The sequence below is a fragment of the Tribolium madens genome, unplaced genomic scaffold (genome assembly GCF_015345945.1).
Source record: "Tribolium madens isolate multiple individuals breed KSU strain unplaced genomic scaffold, Tmad_KSU_1.1 Scaffold_2;HRSCAF=44;Tcas5.2_LGX, whole genome shotgun sequence".
NCBI lineage: Eukaryota > Metazoa > Arthropoda > Insecta > Coleoptera > Tenebrionidae > Tribolium > Tribolium madens.
The window spans coordinates 184,565-201,425 of record NW_025400995.1 but is presented as its reverse complement, the minus strand read 5'-3'; the positions used below and the strand labels follow the sequence as shown (position 1 = coordinate 201,425).

Below are 16,861 nucleotides of genomic sequence, written 5' to 3'. Positions count from 1 at the left end.
AATATGTAGGTATATAAAATAAATGTTTTAAAATTTTATAGATACGTTTATTTATTTTTTGAGGCACATCTAAGGTTTTATCAGATCAAAATACATTATTTTTAATTAAAAAATAACTTCAGATTTATGGTTTCTGCTAATTAATACCTCCCCCGAAGTTTAAAGTAGAGAAAAATTAGGGATACCACACAAAATAAACATGCTAACAGGCAGTGGCGCAGCCAGAGATAGAGTTTAGTGGGGGTAAAAAATTTAGGACACTCATTCAAATATCACAATGAAAGGTTGTAACACGTGTTTTTTTTTTAATTTTGCCAGTTAAAATTTTTGTCATTTGACGTGTGCGGTACCCAAACTTGCTTGAAAATATAGCTCAAATAGCATTAGTTTCGATGAAATACGTTGATCTACAACAATTCACAGTCAGTGATGGTAAAAATGTAGCATAAAATTTTTCTAAAAGCAGAGTCACAAAGAGCATTTTGTGCAACTGAAAACAGTCGCTCAAAATGTCCATTGTGACAAAAAGCGCTTATGCTTTGGTCACTCAGTTGTTCTTATGCTCTTTCTTTCTCTTTCTTATTATTTGCTCTTATGCGCTCTATCTTATTATACTTATTAGAATATATGCATATGTTCTCTTATGAGCCCGCCATCTTTTATTGCTTATTTAAGTTAGTCTTAATGATTTAATTCAATATAATCATACAGTTACAGAAAATTTTTCAAAAAATTATTTCTTGCATTTTTAAAACGTTTTTATACTTTAATAAGTGTCTTGAAGCCCTAAGAGTGCAAATGATTCAATTTTAAAGTTTTTGATTTTTTCGAATTTTGTAGAAATTTTGGGCGATTTTCGGTACCCAGATCGGTTTATTGTTAATAACTTGGGAATTATTGTTTGTTTAGTACCGTCGGAAAGCGAATTTAATTTTTATCATACAAAAAAAGATAATTGTTCTACGTTAAATTTATTGAGAAAATTCCTGATAAAGTCAAAAATATCCAAAGTATTAATCGATTTCTCGGAACATCTTACATATGTTGCATAAAACATTATAACGTTTGAAGTACAGTTTTGCCGCAATTTATAAAATAAAAAAAGGAAAAGTTTGTAACCTTCTGAAGAATATTTGTATAAAAAATTTGAATGTTTAATTTGGTTGTTTCTAAAATACAATTTTTGTTTTATTACCACTACAAAATAATTTTGCCTGATTTTTGATAAAAAGACGACATTGATTAGTATCTACATATTTAGTAATAGATAATTTGTACATATTATTTTCTGATAAAAGCAGTGTCAATAATAAGATTGGAGAAATAAGAATTTTTCCTTGTTGCGATTTGCTCTGATTTACAAAATTAGTGAACTAAGAGCTTGCATAAAATGTGTACGTGCAGGTGTAGACTGAACAAGACTGGTGGTGAATAGCGTGATAAGCGTAAACGACACTCGAGTCCCAATTGTTCTCGTTCATTCATCTGGAGATACATTCACACCTTTAATAGAGTCTGGCCGGGACTGTTGTGCAAAAGCCGCCACCCGTTACTTGGCACTCGGTATCGGACCTTTTCACACTTTCGCCCCTTGCAAAATATGTGTTTACACATAGGTGTAGGTACAACGTTTGGTAGAACAAATGCTCAGTATATTATTTAAACGACATGTATTTAATAATAAATGAATGCACAGTAAAGACAATGACCAGTAAAAAATGTTTCCACAGTGTTCAAAAAAAAATCGTGGTATCAGAAGCACAACAATGCAAAGAGTGGAGTACGCTGATTAGTGATTACCATTTGTGCACAGTTTCCAGCCCTTACTAAAATCATTCTTGCGCAGAGGCCCTTGCATACATATACCACCCTCCAATAATAACAAAACTAAAAATTACTTAAATTTTATGTTATTTTACTAATTTTGATTAAAGTTACTGTTTGTTATTTTTACTGTGCAAAATATTATATTGTGCTGATCATTTTTAATTTTTTATTGTGCAAAAATTAATAAAACACTGATGATTTACTACCCGAACAAAATGATAGAAGCAAAAGCTTTCGAATTTGTTTCGCTCATTCGCTCAAGTGATTTATTTCAATTGTTTACGGCTTCGATTAGCGTCGAAGGTGTTAGTGATTCCGGCCTATCAGGCCTGAAGGTGGTCTGAGCCAGAGGTGCGTTGAGAAATGAAAACCTATCATCTCATAAAGTTAGGCGCACCTAACTTTGAGGGTTATTTTGATATGGACGATTTATAGAGGATATGTTATTAAGATTAACACCTAGACCGATGTTTGTAAATGGAACACTATTCGATGAAACACAATCAATAAAGAAATTGTTATCCGAAATTCATTGTCTTATCAGCGCATTTAGGAGGGACAGGTAATGTACGAGCATGACGGCATTACGGCATGACCGGTTATTTTACACAAGAATGCTTTTAGCCAATATAGCTCAGCCATTTACATAAAATGTCCAACGTCTGTACAATATTTTACTTTGTTTTCTTGTTAATTACTGCCGACTACAACATACATCCCTACCCATAAACATGTAAACACTTCCAAATATATTAAGTATCAAGACTACCAGAAACACCTCCAAAAACCACGACAACAATTAACCTCACGTACTTCCAACCTCGGCAAATATCTTTATCAACATTACTATTATTATTAAGTGGCGACTCGTCTTTTTACAAAGTATAAACCTTAAAATTTAAATAGAAAATGTAACAATGACTTGCCCCCACAATGTTATAAAAAATATGAATTTTGTCGTTAATTATTTTTTCTTCGTTTTCTGTCAGTTAATAATAATCTAAAAAATACACTTTTTGTATTTTTTTTAAGTTTATTTAAGAATATAAAAACTTTTTAGAAATTTTTCCTCAAGTTAAGTACATATACAGGGAATCCCAGTGAGTTGAAAAAGTAACCTTTGTAATGTAAAATTAAACAAAATAAATTATAGAATATTGATAGATATTAATCTAGTCTATCGCCTAAAATTATTTTCAACTAAACAGCGTGTCTCTAAATAAAACACCATATGTTTCTTAGCGTTTTTGGATGTAGATTTTTATGACAGTCGATTTTGCTTAGTTTTAAAAATAAGAGGGTTTTTTTGACGAAAACATGCACTTTTTAAAAATTTATTACACAAAAACTAAGACATATAGAAATATTTTTTTTAGTACCGCAAAGAAGAAGGTACAAGCTATAACGTTGTACATTTTTTTAATTGCATTTGCAAAGATAAAAAAATGAAGGCGTTTGTTAAAAGTTCAATAACTTAAAAAATTTAAATGGAACACCCTATTTATTGTTTTTGCTTTTAAAAGATTATTAAATTGTCTTTCTAAAATTATTTACTTTTAAGTATTTATAATCAATTACTAAAAAGATATTTAACGTTAAACATTAAAAAAAAAATTACTATTGTTTCAGTAGCCAAAAAGTGCACAAGAGATGGAAGAAATATCATTTAATAATCACATTTGTGTTAAACTGAATCTATTATTCTTTATTTTTAGAATAAAATAATTCGAATTTCAGTATTTATAACGACTTTTACAATCTCTGGATAAATCAGATATTGATAGGCATTGTTGCTACAATCAATATTGAATGTTACCTAAATATTTTTATCAATTATAGCATTAAAAGTTTATTTTTTAGATAGACAATTTATCAGTCTATTAGATACAAAAATATAAAATAGGGTGTTCCATTTAAATTTTTTAAGTTACTTAAACAAACACTAAAAACTTGCTACAGCTTTAAATTTTCTACTTCCTTCTTTTCAGAAGTAAGAAAAAATTTGTTCTAGCTGTCTTGTGTATTAAATTACTATTTTTTAAAAAGTGCATGTTTTCGTCAAAAAACCCGTCTTATTTAACTAAGCAAAATCGACTAATAAAAGTTTCGCGTAAAAACATTGTTTTAAAAGGCTACATCCAGAAATGCAAAGAAACATACGGTGTTTCATTTAAAAAAACACAAGTTTGTATCGTAACTTAAGTGTCTAAAATATACATAAAATTCAAAAAGTAAATGTCAAAATGTTAGTCAAAAAAATGATACTTTATTATTTTTTCTAGTATGTTATGGTATTATAATTTTATTTCTAATATTTGGATGAGACTACGAGCCGCCTCTGATTAAATTCATACAAAGCGTCCCCCTCTCAATAAAACGACAACAGATTCAAAAAATTACTACACAAACATTCCAACGCAATTCAATGGTTTGACTGACGTCCTGGCACCTGACACCTGTCATTTCCGAGCTAATCCTAACAAGAAGATCGATCAAATCGCTCATCACTAATATCAGACAGGGTGAATCACATAGACTGACCCCATTTTAAGGCCACTCCATCAATACTACAAACCCTTTAAAGTTTTTCATAAATCTTGATACCACATCAAACCTTTTCACTCTCCAAAAACAAAAGACGGCATCTAGGTAGGGTATGGAATATGTATATTGATGTATCGCTGGAACGGGGAGGGTAGTGTTACCTTATCCTCATTGTTTTGTTTTAAGAGGGCATGTAAAACAATAAGTTGCAGTCTATTGGTTCTCATCGTCACTACGCCATTGTGGTGTCAAATTACAATATTTGGCTTCAGTCAGTTTCCTTTTTTTTTTTTAATTTGTGTCTCAATAAACTTATCGAAAATTTCTTAATCAAAGAGCATTTTAATGATCTTCTCTTACACTTTGGTTTCAACCAAAGCGGTACCTACGTCACCCTCTCATAAGAATCCGGGACTCTCCCGGACTTTGTTTCAACGTGGGCGGTTGTCAATATGGCTGTCAGGATGGCAGGAAGCTCATTGGTTGATGGTAGGGACGCCCTTGTGCGTATTCACGCATCACACGTATTGCGTATGACGTCCTGTTTACCTGTTTTCCTGTTGGAAACCTTCTTTTACGGCTAGTTCCCTAACAAGAAAAACAAGAGAGGCATCGACCACACACAACTTTTCCCAACACGTATTTGGAAATCACTTTTTAATTTCAATAATAATTATGTCGCAATAAAGATTTTTATTAAAAAATATTTCATCGTGTTATTTAGCCGCTCCTTCAACTATTATAGTCTTTTTATTACATGTGCATTAATTCTTAGAATTCGTGTCTTTTCATGCACATTGTGCGAGTAAATATTAAACGCACGACAACAAAATAACAAAATCATTTTTCAAGAAAACTTTTCAGACAAGGTGTTTATGACTTCGCAAATTTAACAAAAATAATAAACACTATCAGTTCACATTATTTTATTTTTTAAAGTACCAAGTGACAATTGCATTTTTAAAATTTTAAACAATGATTTGGTATAAAAAAAAATGAATTAAATAATACTTCTCATTTTTGGACATTTTGTATAATAATTATCTAAGTATAAAGTAAGTGAAATTAATCATTTATTCCGTAATCAAGAAACATGTGTTTTAGTGTCGTAAAATAATGTTTTGTTTTCGAAATGATCGTCACTTATTTCTTATTATTTTACTCTCGTATTTAAACAAAATTTTAATGCAATTATTTAAATGACAATTATCATAGGCGTCGTTACAAATTTTTTTTTAAGAGGGGCAACCTCATCGCAGTTTAAAAATATATATTTTATTACAAACACAAAAACATGTTATACAAAATAGGAACATAAAACCATATTTTTTCTAACGGAAATTATAAATAAAATCAAAAGACAGGTATCTCTAAAACCATAAATTGTAGTATAAAAGTGTAAAAGTTAAAAAAATATAAAAAATAAAAACATAAAAATTATAAATAACACAAATCAGTAAATAACATGAACTAATAAATATTAAGAAGAATGTAACACTTGGAAATCGAAACATAAAATAAAAACTCTTTCAAAATACATTCAAAAACACAATAATCAATAATCAATATGATAAAAAAATTAAAAAATTTTACTTAAAAAAATGTTAGCTATTTATGCAACAAGTTGCAAAATGAGCGTGTTTTTTACTAGACGTATGCAAAAAACAACCATTTTCAATCGCGTTTTATACAAGATTTTTTCCAATTTGGTTGTGAAAAGCAAAGGCATCAAATTCAAATTTAAAATCTGTGATTTCAATAATTTTCCAAAATCATACTATAGGTCGTGGCGTTGCTATGAAAATAGTGTTATTTATTTTTTTTTTAACACTAGTGTTAAAATAATGTCATATTTTATAACTAGTGATAAAATTAAACACATTTGACAACCAAAATGACATATCACAATGGTTGCTTTTCACAACAAAATTGGAAAAAAAACTTGTATAAAGTTAACGGAATAAAACTTATTTCGAAAAAATGGCAAATTCTTTCCACCTTTACTGAATAAATATAAAAAAACATAAATAAGCGTTTTCTATTTTGAAAGTTTAATTTCGTTGCGGTAGGGAGTAGTGTGCCGGCCACGCTCTTTGTTGGTCAAGTTTGAAAGTCATCACCCTCGGTTTGAAGAGTCTAATAAGAACAGGAAAAGATAGACCAATATGCATATGAAAGAGAGTTAATAAATAAGTCTTTCGCGTAATTAAAATTGTTAATCAATATTTTGAAAACCGCATAATGAAAGGTAGTTGAAATGTAGAGAAAAAGTCTTGGGTTGTGATTTGAAGTAATTTTTGTTCTCATGGTAACGTCGGAAGGGTTGGAAGAACATATTGAAGTTTGCAGTAATTACGAGTGCGTATACAACCTCGTTAAATAGATTCGTTTTTCTGCACTTTGTAGCGGTGGTGTTTTTTGCGTGTAATTTTCCGCATCCACGTACGCAACCTTTGCATTGCAGAATCTGGATCGATCGTAGTGTTAATGAAAAGGCAGGAACGGCCCACTTTCAATTGTGGAGACTTAGAAGGGGACATCAAGGACTGAGAGCACGGAAAACCGCAAAGTGAAAAGGAATATTTTCTTCATTACTATATTTATAATCGGATTATTTAACTGTGGGAATTAATCAGGAATTACATGAAATACCTGAGAGAAATCGGTGAAATTAGTTCGGAAAATGGCGTTTCTATAGGTACGATGACCTTCGATGATATATTGACAATAATCTCTAATAGAATTCGGGTTATATTGGGGGTCTCTCAATGGCTTGCTTTGACAAAAGTTGAGTTGAAACGGGACGAGAACATTTCTTAAAGTGGGAATCTCGTCGGTATTAAAAACCTCGAAATGACCGAAGACTTGATGGAACAGTGACAAATGTTCCAAAAAAAAAGGGCTTTCGTTAAGAGCATCGAAGCTTTTTTCAGATCTTAGAAGCACCGTTCAATAGACACTCAATTAGGAGAAGAGTGCATTCTGGCGTTGCTTTATTTAGTGCATTTAGCTGCATCGATCTGACAATGAAACCTCAACAAGCACGTAAAGAATATTGCCGCCAAATAACTCGACTAATTAATAGCTATTCACACCTTTATCGCCCTTCACATCTATCTCACGCGCACATTGATATTGCTCGACGTTTGAGTGGCCTTGGAAGAATTAAATAGCCAAGCAACTCTCATTAAGAAACACAATACTAAGGTCCCAAAGTTAAAAGCCTGGATATGTCACAAACTCGATCATTTCACCACAAGGGCGAGGGTGGGAACAGCTAGATGTAGGTACAATTCGCCCGTTTTGGATGTGGATGTAAGAGCCACTCTGCATAAATGCTTGTTATTGGTAATTGACAATGATAGATAGACCAGTTACTGCATTATGTACTACAAACTGCTAAGTTCTTATTGACGGAGACCGATCGTCATCGATCGGCGATCGTTAAAGAGGCCATTATCTAGTAGCAGATCAATAGTCAACTCGCCTGGTATAAAAACGAAACGCTTTTCGCGAAAACAAAAAAAAAACAATTAACTTTTCAATAAGCATCGTTAGAACTTATTCCGAAGCCTCATCACCTAATTTTTATTAAAATTAAAAATATGTATTGACACATGCCTGTCAACTGATTCTCATGTTATTGTTGTGACGGCAAGCTGCATTGGAAATAGTTGCATATCAAATTAGAGGTCAAACTTGTGGCTTCAATCTATGAATTTCCTATAATTAATGACTTTCACAATTAACCATTCCGCGATGAATGTCTGGCATACGAGTGAAGAATACCTAAAAAGGTCATTGTTGATGGTCAAATTTGATACTATAGACAGGAAGTGTCTAATCGCCGAGAGGATAAAAATGTTTATTATTACATATTAGACCATCAATTTCTTTTAATTATAGAGCTTGAAGTCGAAAACTTATCACCGATGCGAACTAGGTAGCTACAGTAGCTGCACTTCGTATAAGTTATTTTTTTTTCAAAATGTATGACATCATACATAAATTGAAACCTATAATACCTGTCCTACTTGTTGCAAAAAAACAACCGTCGACTATTATTACAAAAGATCTAAAAATAATGAGTACATCAAACATTGGGGTGGTCTACAAAAAGAACAACACGGTAATGGACATAAGCGGATGTCTCCTTTTCATACTACCCGGATTAAGGTTGCATTTCGCGTTTGTGATTTGAAATGGCTAACGATGTTACTAAATATTCACATATTGTAAAAAATGGTAGATTTTCATGTTACACTTACCTTATTAGCGGACCATTTATTCCTTTTTTACAAGAGGTATGGTATTATAATTAAAAAGAAAAAAACAAAGTGTATATTGTGTACCTGTTTATTCTCAGTGCCTCTACAGTCCTACTTCTAGTCCATATATTTTCACCGATAACTTAAAAACACCGAATTGTTTCATTGGACGAAAAATGTACGTGGCAAGTTGTTAATTAACAGAATATCTCAGAAACGTTTTCAGTTTATCGGTGACGTAAATACAACAAGGCATCATGAAGAGATATTTTATACTGAATGAATCATTTTCCAATTTAGTCGGTAAGTTTTATCGATATACATTAATATTTTTGTAAGCACCGGATTATAAGGAGTTGAGGTGCTACATAACATGACATCTGGTTAAATGTGTATATAAAAATTGCACGCCAAATGATCAATTATTTTAAATAAAGAAAGATAATAAAAGAAATTTTGATAGATGTATGTTATAAGCAAAATAAATACTGATATAATAATGATGATGAAGTGCATTCGTATTAATGTGAGCTAAAATTAGACACCAAGGAAGATAAAAACACAAACTTATAAGCACATGAAATATAATACTGTGAAGAAACTATTATAAAATAATAAAATTACGCAAATTAAGTACGTAAAATACGCACTTGATTTGGTAATTTTTGGTTGGCCCCAACAATTGAGATGGCGTCATTGACATCCCACACTGGTGTATCATCATATGAACTACTGTAGAGCTCTGACAAGAATGATCAGACAACTATTTACTTTTACACTGCATTGTTTACACAATCTTTTAAGAGAAGTACAAAATATTTCATCCATTAAATGAACATAGAATTATATACTTAGCACGTACGCTCTACACTTTATACAAGTCTTTGCTAAACAACACACACTAATATTTCATAGTATAATAAAATACATTTTAAAACATGCACACCCAAAAGCTCGGATAAAACAAATTTAGACCTGAAACTATGTAAGTTGCGTAATTAGTGGGAATGTAAGTAGTTAAGTACTCGAAGAGTAAAAGAATTAAATAATAGCTTCCTTAAATCGGTAAATTTCAGCTAAAGAGTGTCGGTCGTATTTGCAATTCCCAAACTTTTACGTGTTTCAGTCGACATTTTTGGGAATTAAGGACTACAAGAAGCGTTTCAATGACAATAATATCACTTTTATTTACACATATTTATGAAATAATCTAATTACTCCTCGCGGTAGCCAAGGAAGTTTCCTTGGCTAGTTAGATCTAGTTAGATAAGTTTTTCGATAAAAATTGCACAGTATTTTACGTAAGTAATTGCGAGAAGTAATTAGATAAGAAGTCTCTTTGAGTCTTTTAATACTTTTATCACACCAGCTTTGCGCTGAAAAAAATTCGTACCATTACTTAAATTAACGCACTATTTTTATCTACAAAAATTGGCTTTTTACGCAAGGTTCTTATAAACAAAACTATTTAGAGTGTCGCCGTTATTCACGCACTCGCGGACACGTCATCTAATAATTTACAGTATTTTACAGATAAGTGTCAACATGTGTGAACGTAGAGCTGGAGACAAGTCCCCGCTCCCGTTCCTGTCTTTTAGCTCACCGCCATCGAATGACTGCTATACAGGCAATGACAACTAGAAAACTTGGAGGTCCCGCCGATAACCAAACTCCTTTGCTATACGTCAACTCTTCATTTTTCATTACTTCATTCGGATGCTTTTCGTACTCGTCTATACATCAAATAAAAAATCAAAATAAGCAACCATCTATTGATAAAAACCACCCAAGAAACTTACTCATTTTCTTTGTGGGTTTCCTCGTCGACGGTGTATCCGTTCGAGAGACCCATTGTGTGGTCGATGATGATGTTACTTCGACCATCGGTCGTCGAATATCCGGCCAACCCAGCGTCGTCGTCGAAGTCGACGTTAATTTTGTTGTAAAATTATTTTGGTTCTGATCAGGGGCGCAGCACACTTTGAAAACAATTTTCATGTTATTGGTAGAGCACCGGCCCCCGATCCTTCGATGTAGATCGTCCTTTGATGACGTCGCTAAAATTGCGATATTACCACCATAAATCCGAAGCTAATTCGATTTTACTTACATATAAAATAGTAATCTTTGCCGGGGAGGAATTCCAAGCCGCCGGGCTGAGGTGTAAAAGGTCGAAATGTAATTGTAAAATACATTAGTTTGTATGGTTTATCGCATATGGCTATTATACGGGGATTGGGGTTTGTTATTCTGCAGGTTTCGTATTCTTCCTTTGATACGTTGTAAATAATATATTTTTCTAAGTCATCTCCGTATGTTCCTGGCGTGTAAACCGGACAGATGATATTGACTTGATCGTATTCAAATTGGGCGTTACCCTTATTTACGTCGATGATGTGGTCAGTGTTGTCGATGCGAAATCTGAAACAACAAAATGCAATGTCAGAATACAAACAAACTGCACGAATTGTGACAATAATTAAAAGATACCAAAGAGCAAAAAGCAAGTCATAAGTGATGAATACAATAATAAGAATAACAAAACAAAAAAACGAGCAAAAGACACAATAGAAATTTTTTCTAAATAATTTGAATGAAATAAATATGTAGTCGTATTTTTGTCCCTATATAAAAAAACAATGATTTGCAAAAAATACATAAAGTGGTCGTATAAAGAAACCCAAGTGTTATAATAATTAAACTACTTTTAAGAGGTATGAAAAAATACACCTGTAGTGTCGGCTTTCACATCATAAGATCACAACGGTTCAACGGTAGGTTTGTAGGTGTCGACTGATGGGGGAGAAGCCGTAATAGGAGTTTCTGCCGAAGGGGGTCTAATAACTACTCCGTCCCGTGGTGAGATATATTGGTAGCCGCCCTTTACTCTAGCCGCTCTAAATTAATATTTCCAAACAATTAATTGTCCTCCATATTCAAAAATAACAATTTTATCTCAATTTTACTCAAACTTTGGATGCTGTTTGTCTAACTCGAATCAAAGTGGCGGTTTCCCATGTGTGTTTAGGGAAACCACAATTGATGGTGTCTTTGTACTTATTAGAGATAAATTCTCCTATACTCTATGGTAGCACTTCCTTTAATTCATTATTAATTATGAGGAAGCTCAAGCAAATTCCGGAATTCGAAATTGTGTACTTTTGTTTATGTTGTTAAATAGATCGTAATCTCTAACTAATGGTAATTGTCAAAGTGCTGTGTGTGAGAGCAATTTTTTGCTAATTTCATTCGGTGGCTTAACAAACTTGTGCTTGAGTCGTAAATTATCCACGTATTGATGGGATCGGCCAATGGCAGCGATATTAAAACTAATCTAGAGTTGATTGATGTGGATTACATATTATTTAGCACAGCGGGTGTATGGCTGCGAGCTTCAGACTACAAAGCCAGGGCCAGGCGGCCGACTGAATCGACAAACCTCCGACTGTTCGCCACAATCAACGTCACACCCGATCTAGGACCAGCTTCTTGGGACTGGGCCCTCACATCCCCCGTATTAAATAAAAACCCAAGACTATAAATACTCTGCGCTTTTGCACTTGTAATTAAATCATCCCACTTCGAGTTGGTTCAATTACCAAAACACAATTTGCCGCAACACTCTCAAACACTCCCCATACGTTAATTACATTTTCTAAAGCTGGATATAAAACGAGCGAAATTTTTCTTCATTTCCAATAACGACAACTCTTGATATTGATACAAAGATTCAATAGGTGTTCATAAACAATAAAAGAATTTTTAATAAAAATTGTTTTTTTTTTCAAATTTTCCAGACAGGAATGTGGCTTATGAAGAGAAACAAAAGAATCATTTTTTTACAGATATCTATTATGATTATGTCAAGTCAATTTATTTATTACACACATAAACGAGAAAGTGAGATATAAAAAAATAGGAACCTTTCAAGAACATCATACATTCATAAAATGTTAGATGTAGAAAGAAATAAGTACCTACATGGATAAATGTTTAATTATTTTTTGTATTGTGTAATAGTTTGTTCGCGTTAGCAAAAATTTGTTTTAATTAAGTGGTGGGCAAAAAACGGCGAAGCGAGGGCGATTAAGAGGAAGAAAATTAGATTGAAGATATTTTTTCGTTTGAGTATTTTTAGCCAATGTGCTAGCGGCTCAAAGTTACCGCCAAGATTTAATACCAAAGATGTATGACTATAAATCGGTTCACTAGTTTTTGAATTAGAAATCTTGGGAAATCCGTAACGTATTAAGAGTCTCTTATTCAGCGTATCAGGGGGGTTGCTTGGCAACGCTATGTCGAAACGAGCCTAGTGAGCAACCAAGCATCCAGTTAAAACATGAGATTTGTCAATAATTCTACTTTGATTGAGTCGACATCATCAATGAGTGTTAGGTTGGTAGCCAGTGTCTTTCCTATCAAAAAATTCCACCAAATCCACTCGGAATATTAACTTTAAGCAAGCACTTCATGATGTTATAACTCAGTTCTTGGCTCCGCTCCTGCGATGTCCTCAGCTAGGCTATCATGTAATCCGAACCGATTACTGAAATTAATGGAGATGTAGAAACGCCCCAAACCTGTACAAATTCTCCAAGGGCTTTCAATTCAACAATTAGGAGCATCCTTAAATTTGCTTAAAATCAATCAAATGTAACACAATTTGAAAATTAAAAAAAAACAAGTTTCGGTGTTGAGGAACCACCTAACGAAAATAAATTCCCTATCAATCTCTTTTTGTTAGTAAATGAGTAAATGTGTGGCATAAGCCATTTATCTTGTTAAGCAATAAAGGAGAGTGCTTTAATAATAGTGGCCAGCTATGCGTACAAAAACGCTAAAGAAGATACCGTTGCGTTCCTGTTAGTTGGATCTAATAATATTGCAAATACCGCATATCACGACAATGCAAATTGCGTCGGAGTGAAATGCATATTCATGAATAGTATTGGAACATTTCTGACCAATAAAATCATTTCCCGGACCTGATAAAACCATATTAAACTTCTTGTAACGTCCGTAAACTCGAATTATGTTTTTTTTTATGAAATTGATGTAGGTCAATTGGTATTTGACAGGGATTGTAGATGGTTTAATTGATTTATGTACCGATGACAATTAAAGGTTGTTCGTTCATTTGCTGTGTTGTATTATAAGTGTGACTTAATCAGAAAGGGGTGATGAATTCTGAAGTTTTAATTAGTACATGCAGCAACCTGCGAGTTTCATTTCATTGATGGCTGAGGTTTGGATTTGACATATATCAGATTGTTTCACATCAGTGTGACTAGTGGTATGTATTATTGCTTCAGATCTAAACCAGATTAATCACATTTGTAAAAACATAGCGGAATCATCAATATTTATTTAATCGTGATGGCAGCACAGTGATACCTACTTCAATTCAGAATGGCAATAATTATTAGGCCACGGCCTCGATGTCGTTCATTGTTTTCCTGATGTGTTTCAATTAATGGGTTATCGGTAGAGAGAGAAAGAGAGGTGCTATAGTTCTCAATCGCCGTCACTTGAATAGACCGACCGGTCAGGATTCAACAAGGATGACAACGAAGCGGAAGCATCAAGATCTTTTGTCGGAAGTTTGAGTGAATCACACTACGAGTATGATGGGTTACTGCGGTCATCGGTGTCCGTGCGAACAACACTTCACCCGAACGAGAAGTAACTCAAAGAGGTGGCGGGTACCGAGCTAGAATCCTTGACCTCACCGCGGAGGAGGGACTGGCACTAGCACCGGCCGTCGCCCCCGCGAGTCTTCGCCCCGACAACACGAAACATGTGCTTACTGCTAGGGTGCCTCGGCGCTTTGATCGCCGGCTCGATGTCATTCAAAAGTGATCGTTAATTACCGGTAACAGGGCCCAAGTCCCGTTCTTCATTAACACAACAATTAACAACGCGTTTGTTAGACCATAATTGATGGACTGGCCCCTATATGCCGCCGCCGTTTCCATCATGCTTTCGCAATCTCAAAACGAACTATTCTCTCCTTTCTAATATATTTTCTAAACTGAGATTTTACTTTTTTGACATTGTGCTGAAAAACTTTAACTATGCTAAAAAATTTAAATTGCAGTAATTTGGTTGGGTCTGAATATTTCTACGCGGATAATGTTCTGAGAGAATTTTGACACTTTTTTATTGTAAAAGTTTTAAAATACGAAAAACTGTCTCATGAAAAATTCCATGAATGATGTTACCAACACATTCCACAACTACGCGTTAAGATGTGTGCAATTATTCTAAATATTTTTGTTATAATTTTTGAAGGCGCCGAAACACAGTTATTTTACTGTGTACACCCGAGGAAAAAACTATTCACCAGTCTAATTTTGTACTCGGGCTACGCTTTGTCGCAATAGCGTTTCCGACTAACTAGTTGAGAGCAGGTAATATGTCGAAAAACCCTTATTTAGGAAGTTGGTCCGGACCCGAAAAATGTCTTTTTGTGAAAATTACTTCAATGAGCATACATTATAACGTATACATTAAATTGTGATTATAATAAACAAGCTTGATCAAATTATCAAATTACAAATACATAAATTTATTTAAGAAATGTATTTTACAAGTATACATTCTGTTCCCGGATTAAGTTTACAAGAGGAAAAAAAATTTTACCTTTGATTTTACGCCAAAACTGCAAAGGAAAAACATTTTTAGCTTGACTTGACTTTTAAGTTTCTTTATCTACAGCTTTCAAAAATCAAGATTGTAGGACTAGTTTTAAATGCCAGAATTTTTTAATAAACTGTGAATTTTGCCAATTTCTATGAAGTTAATTCTTTATAATTAAAATTCTGAACTTAATAATACATTTTATAGTAGCCAGTCACAAGGAAACAAATTTTTACCTTTGATTTTACGCCAAAAAAGCAAAGAAAATATTTTTTTTGCTATAGCAGGTGTTAAACTATTTCTTTAAAAACTCTTTTGAGTAGATGAAGTAACACTTTAACAGCAAGGGTTGTTTTTGCTTTATCTGAAACGAGCAAATCTGTAATTAAAATTTAATTATTCTGACTCAGTGGAAAGAAAAGTTAATTTTTTTCTTACTTTTGGATTTGTAATAATAATCTTTCTTTGCTTTTCAAGTCCCATATTGGCGATTTTATTTTTTTGACAACGATGTCACTTTGACAATTAATTAATTAATTGAATAATAATGATTGTTTTTGTTTTTTGTTTTTTAGAAGCTGTTTTTTTGACTTGCCATTTATTAAAATTATGTTTTTTACAAACATTTTTGTTATTTAACTTGCGTTAACTCATCTGTCAAAACGACATCGTTATCAAAAAAATAAAACACCAATGTGATGGGATTAAAACGCAGAGAAAAAATTACACTAGTTTACACGATTTTTATACCTTAGCTGAAAGTTAATTTCTTATAGATTTTAAGGCACTGAGTTAAAAAAAAAATTGTTTAAGAAAGTCCACCACGTTACGTTTAAGAAATATGTAATTAACAAAAATACAAAAACTGCCAAAAAATATATTAAAAGTGAGTTATTTTACTTGGTTTTATTATACTTTTTGGATCAGTTTTCTTTATAACAATCCAACAGTAATTTACTAACATATTTTCATTCCAAAACGCTTCAGATCTTGATGAAAATGCTCGTCTTGTTTGTCACTCATGCTCCCAAAATTTTTAGAAAAGAAGTCCAAATACCCATATAGTAATAATTTTGCAATAATTCAGCAACAATTTGAATTTAAATACATTTTAAATCGGACGCATTTGTGCAGAAAGTAGGTAAATTATCGTCTGTAACAAAAAAAAAGTGTAACGTGATAGAAAAATTTAACAATTATTTTTGTTAAATTAAAGGTAAGTTAACATAAAAATAATAATTCGATTAAAGGTATATTAAACATCGTATTGTTTGTATTATTAATTATATTACAAGTTCAAAATCAAGAGAAAAATTAAATTTTCTTTCCACTGAGTGATAATAATGAACTTTTAAAATTACAGACTTACTGGTTTCAGGTGAAGCAAAAAATGTTTTTCTTTTGTAGTGTTAGCGTAAAATAAAAAAATCCGGGGGCATACTGTATATTAGTACATTATTATTATTATGTCATTAAATTTACCACTTTGGATTTTTGCTTTGTTTAGAAATAATAAAAATAAATATTAAAAACGGAAGAAACTAGCTATTGTTAATAAAATTAAAAGTAAATCACAAAAAATT

The 16,861-nt window shown here is 32.5% G+C and overlaps 1 protein-coding gene across 1 annotated transcript in view; it reads right to left on the bottom strand.

The window, feature by feature from the left end:
• Positions 1-8,711: 8,711 nt before the first annotated feature.
• The window catches only part of LOC123006176 (ephrin-B2-like), a 50,689-nt gene continuing 42,539 nt past the window's right edge, over positions 8,712-16,861 (bottom strand). The window contains exons 2-4 of the mRNA XM_044400453.1: positions 10,750-11,060; positions 10,439-10,696; positions 8,712-10,372 (exon numbers count right to left, since the gene is read on the bottom strand). Coding sequence (XP_044256388.1) covers positions 10,239-10,372; positions 10,439-10,696; positions 10,750-11,060 — 703 coding nt within the window. The 3' untranslated portion in view covers positions 8,712-10,238. The remainder of the gene's footprint in view (positions 10,373-10,438; positions 10,697-10,749; positions 11,061-16,861) is intronic.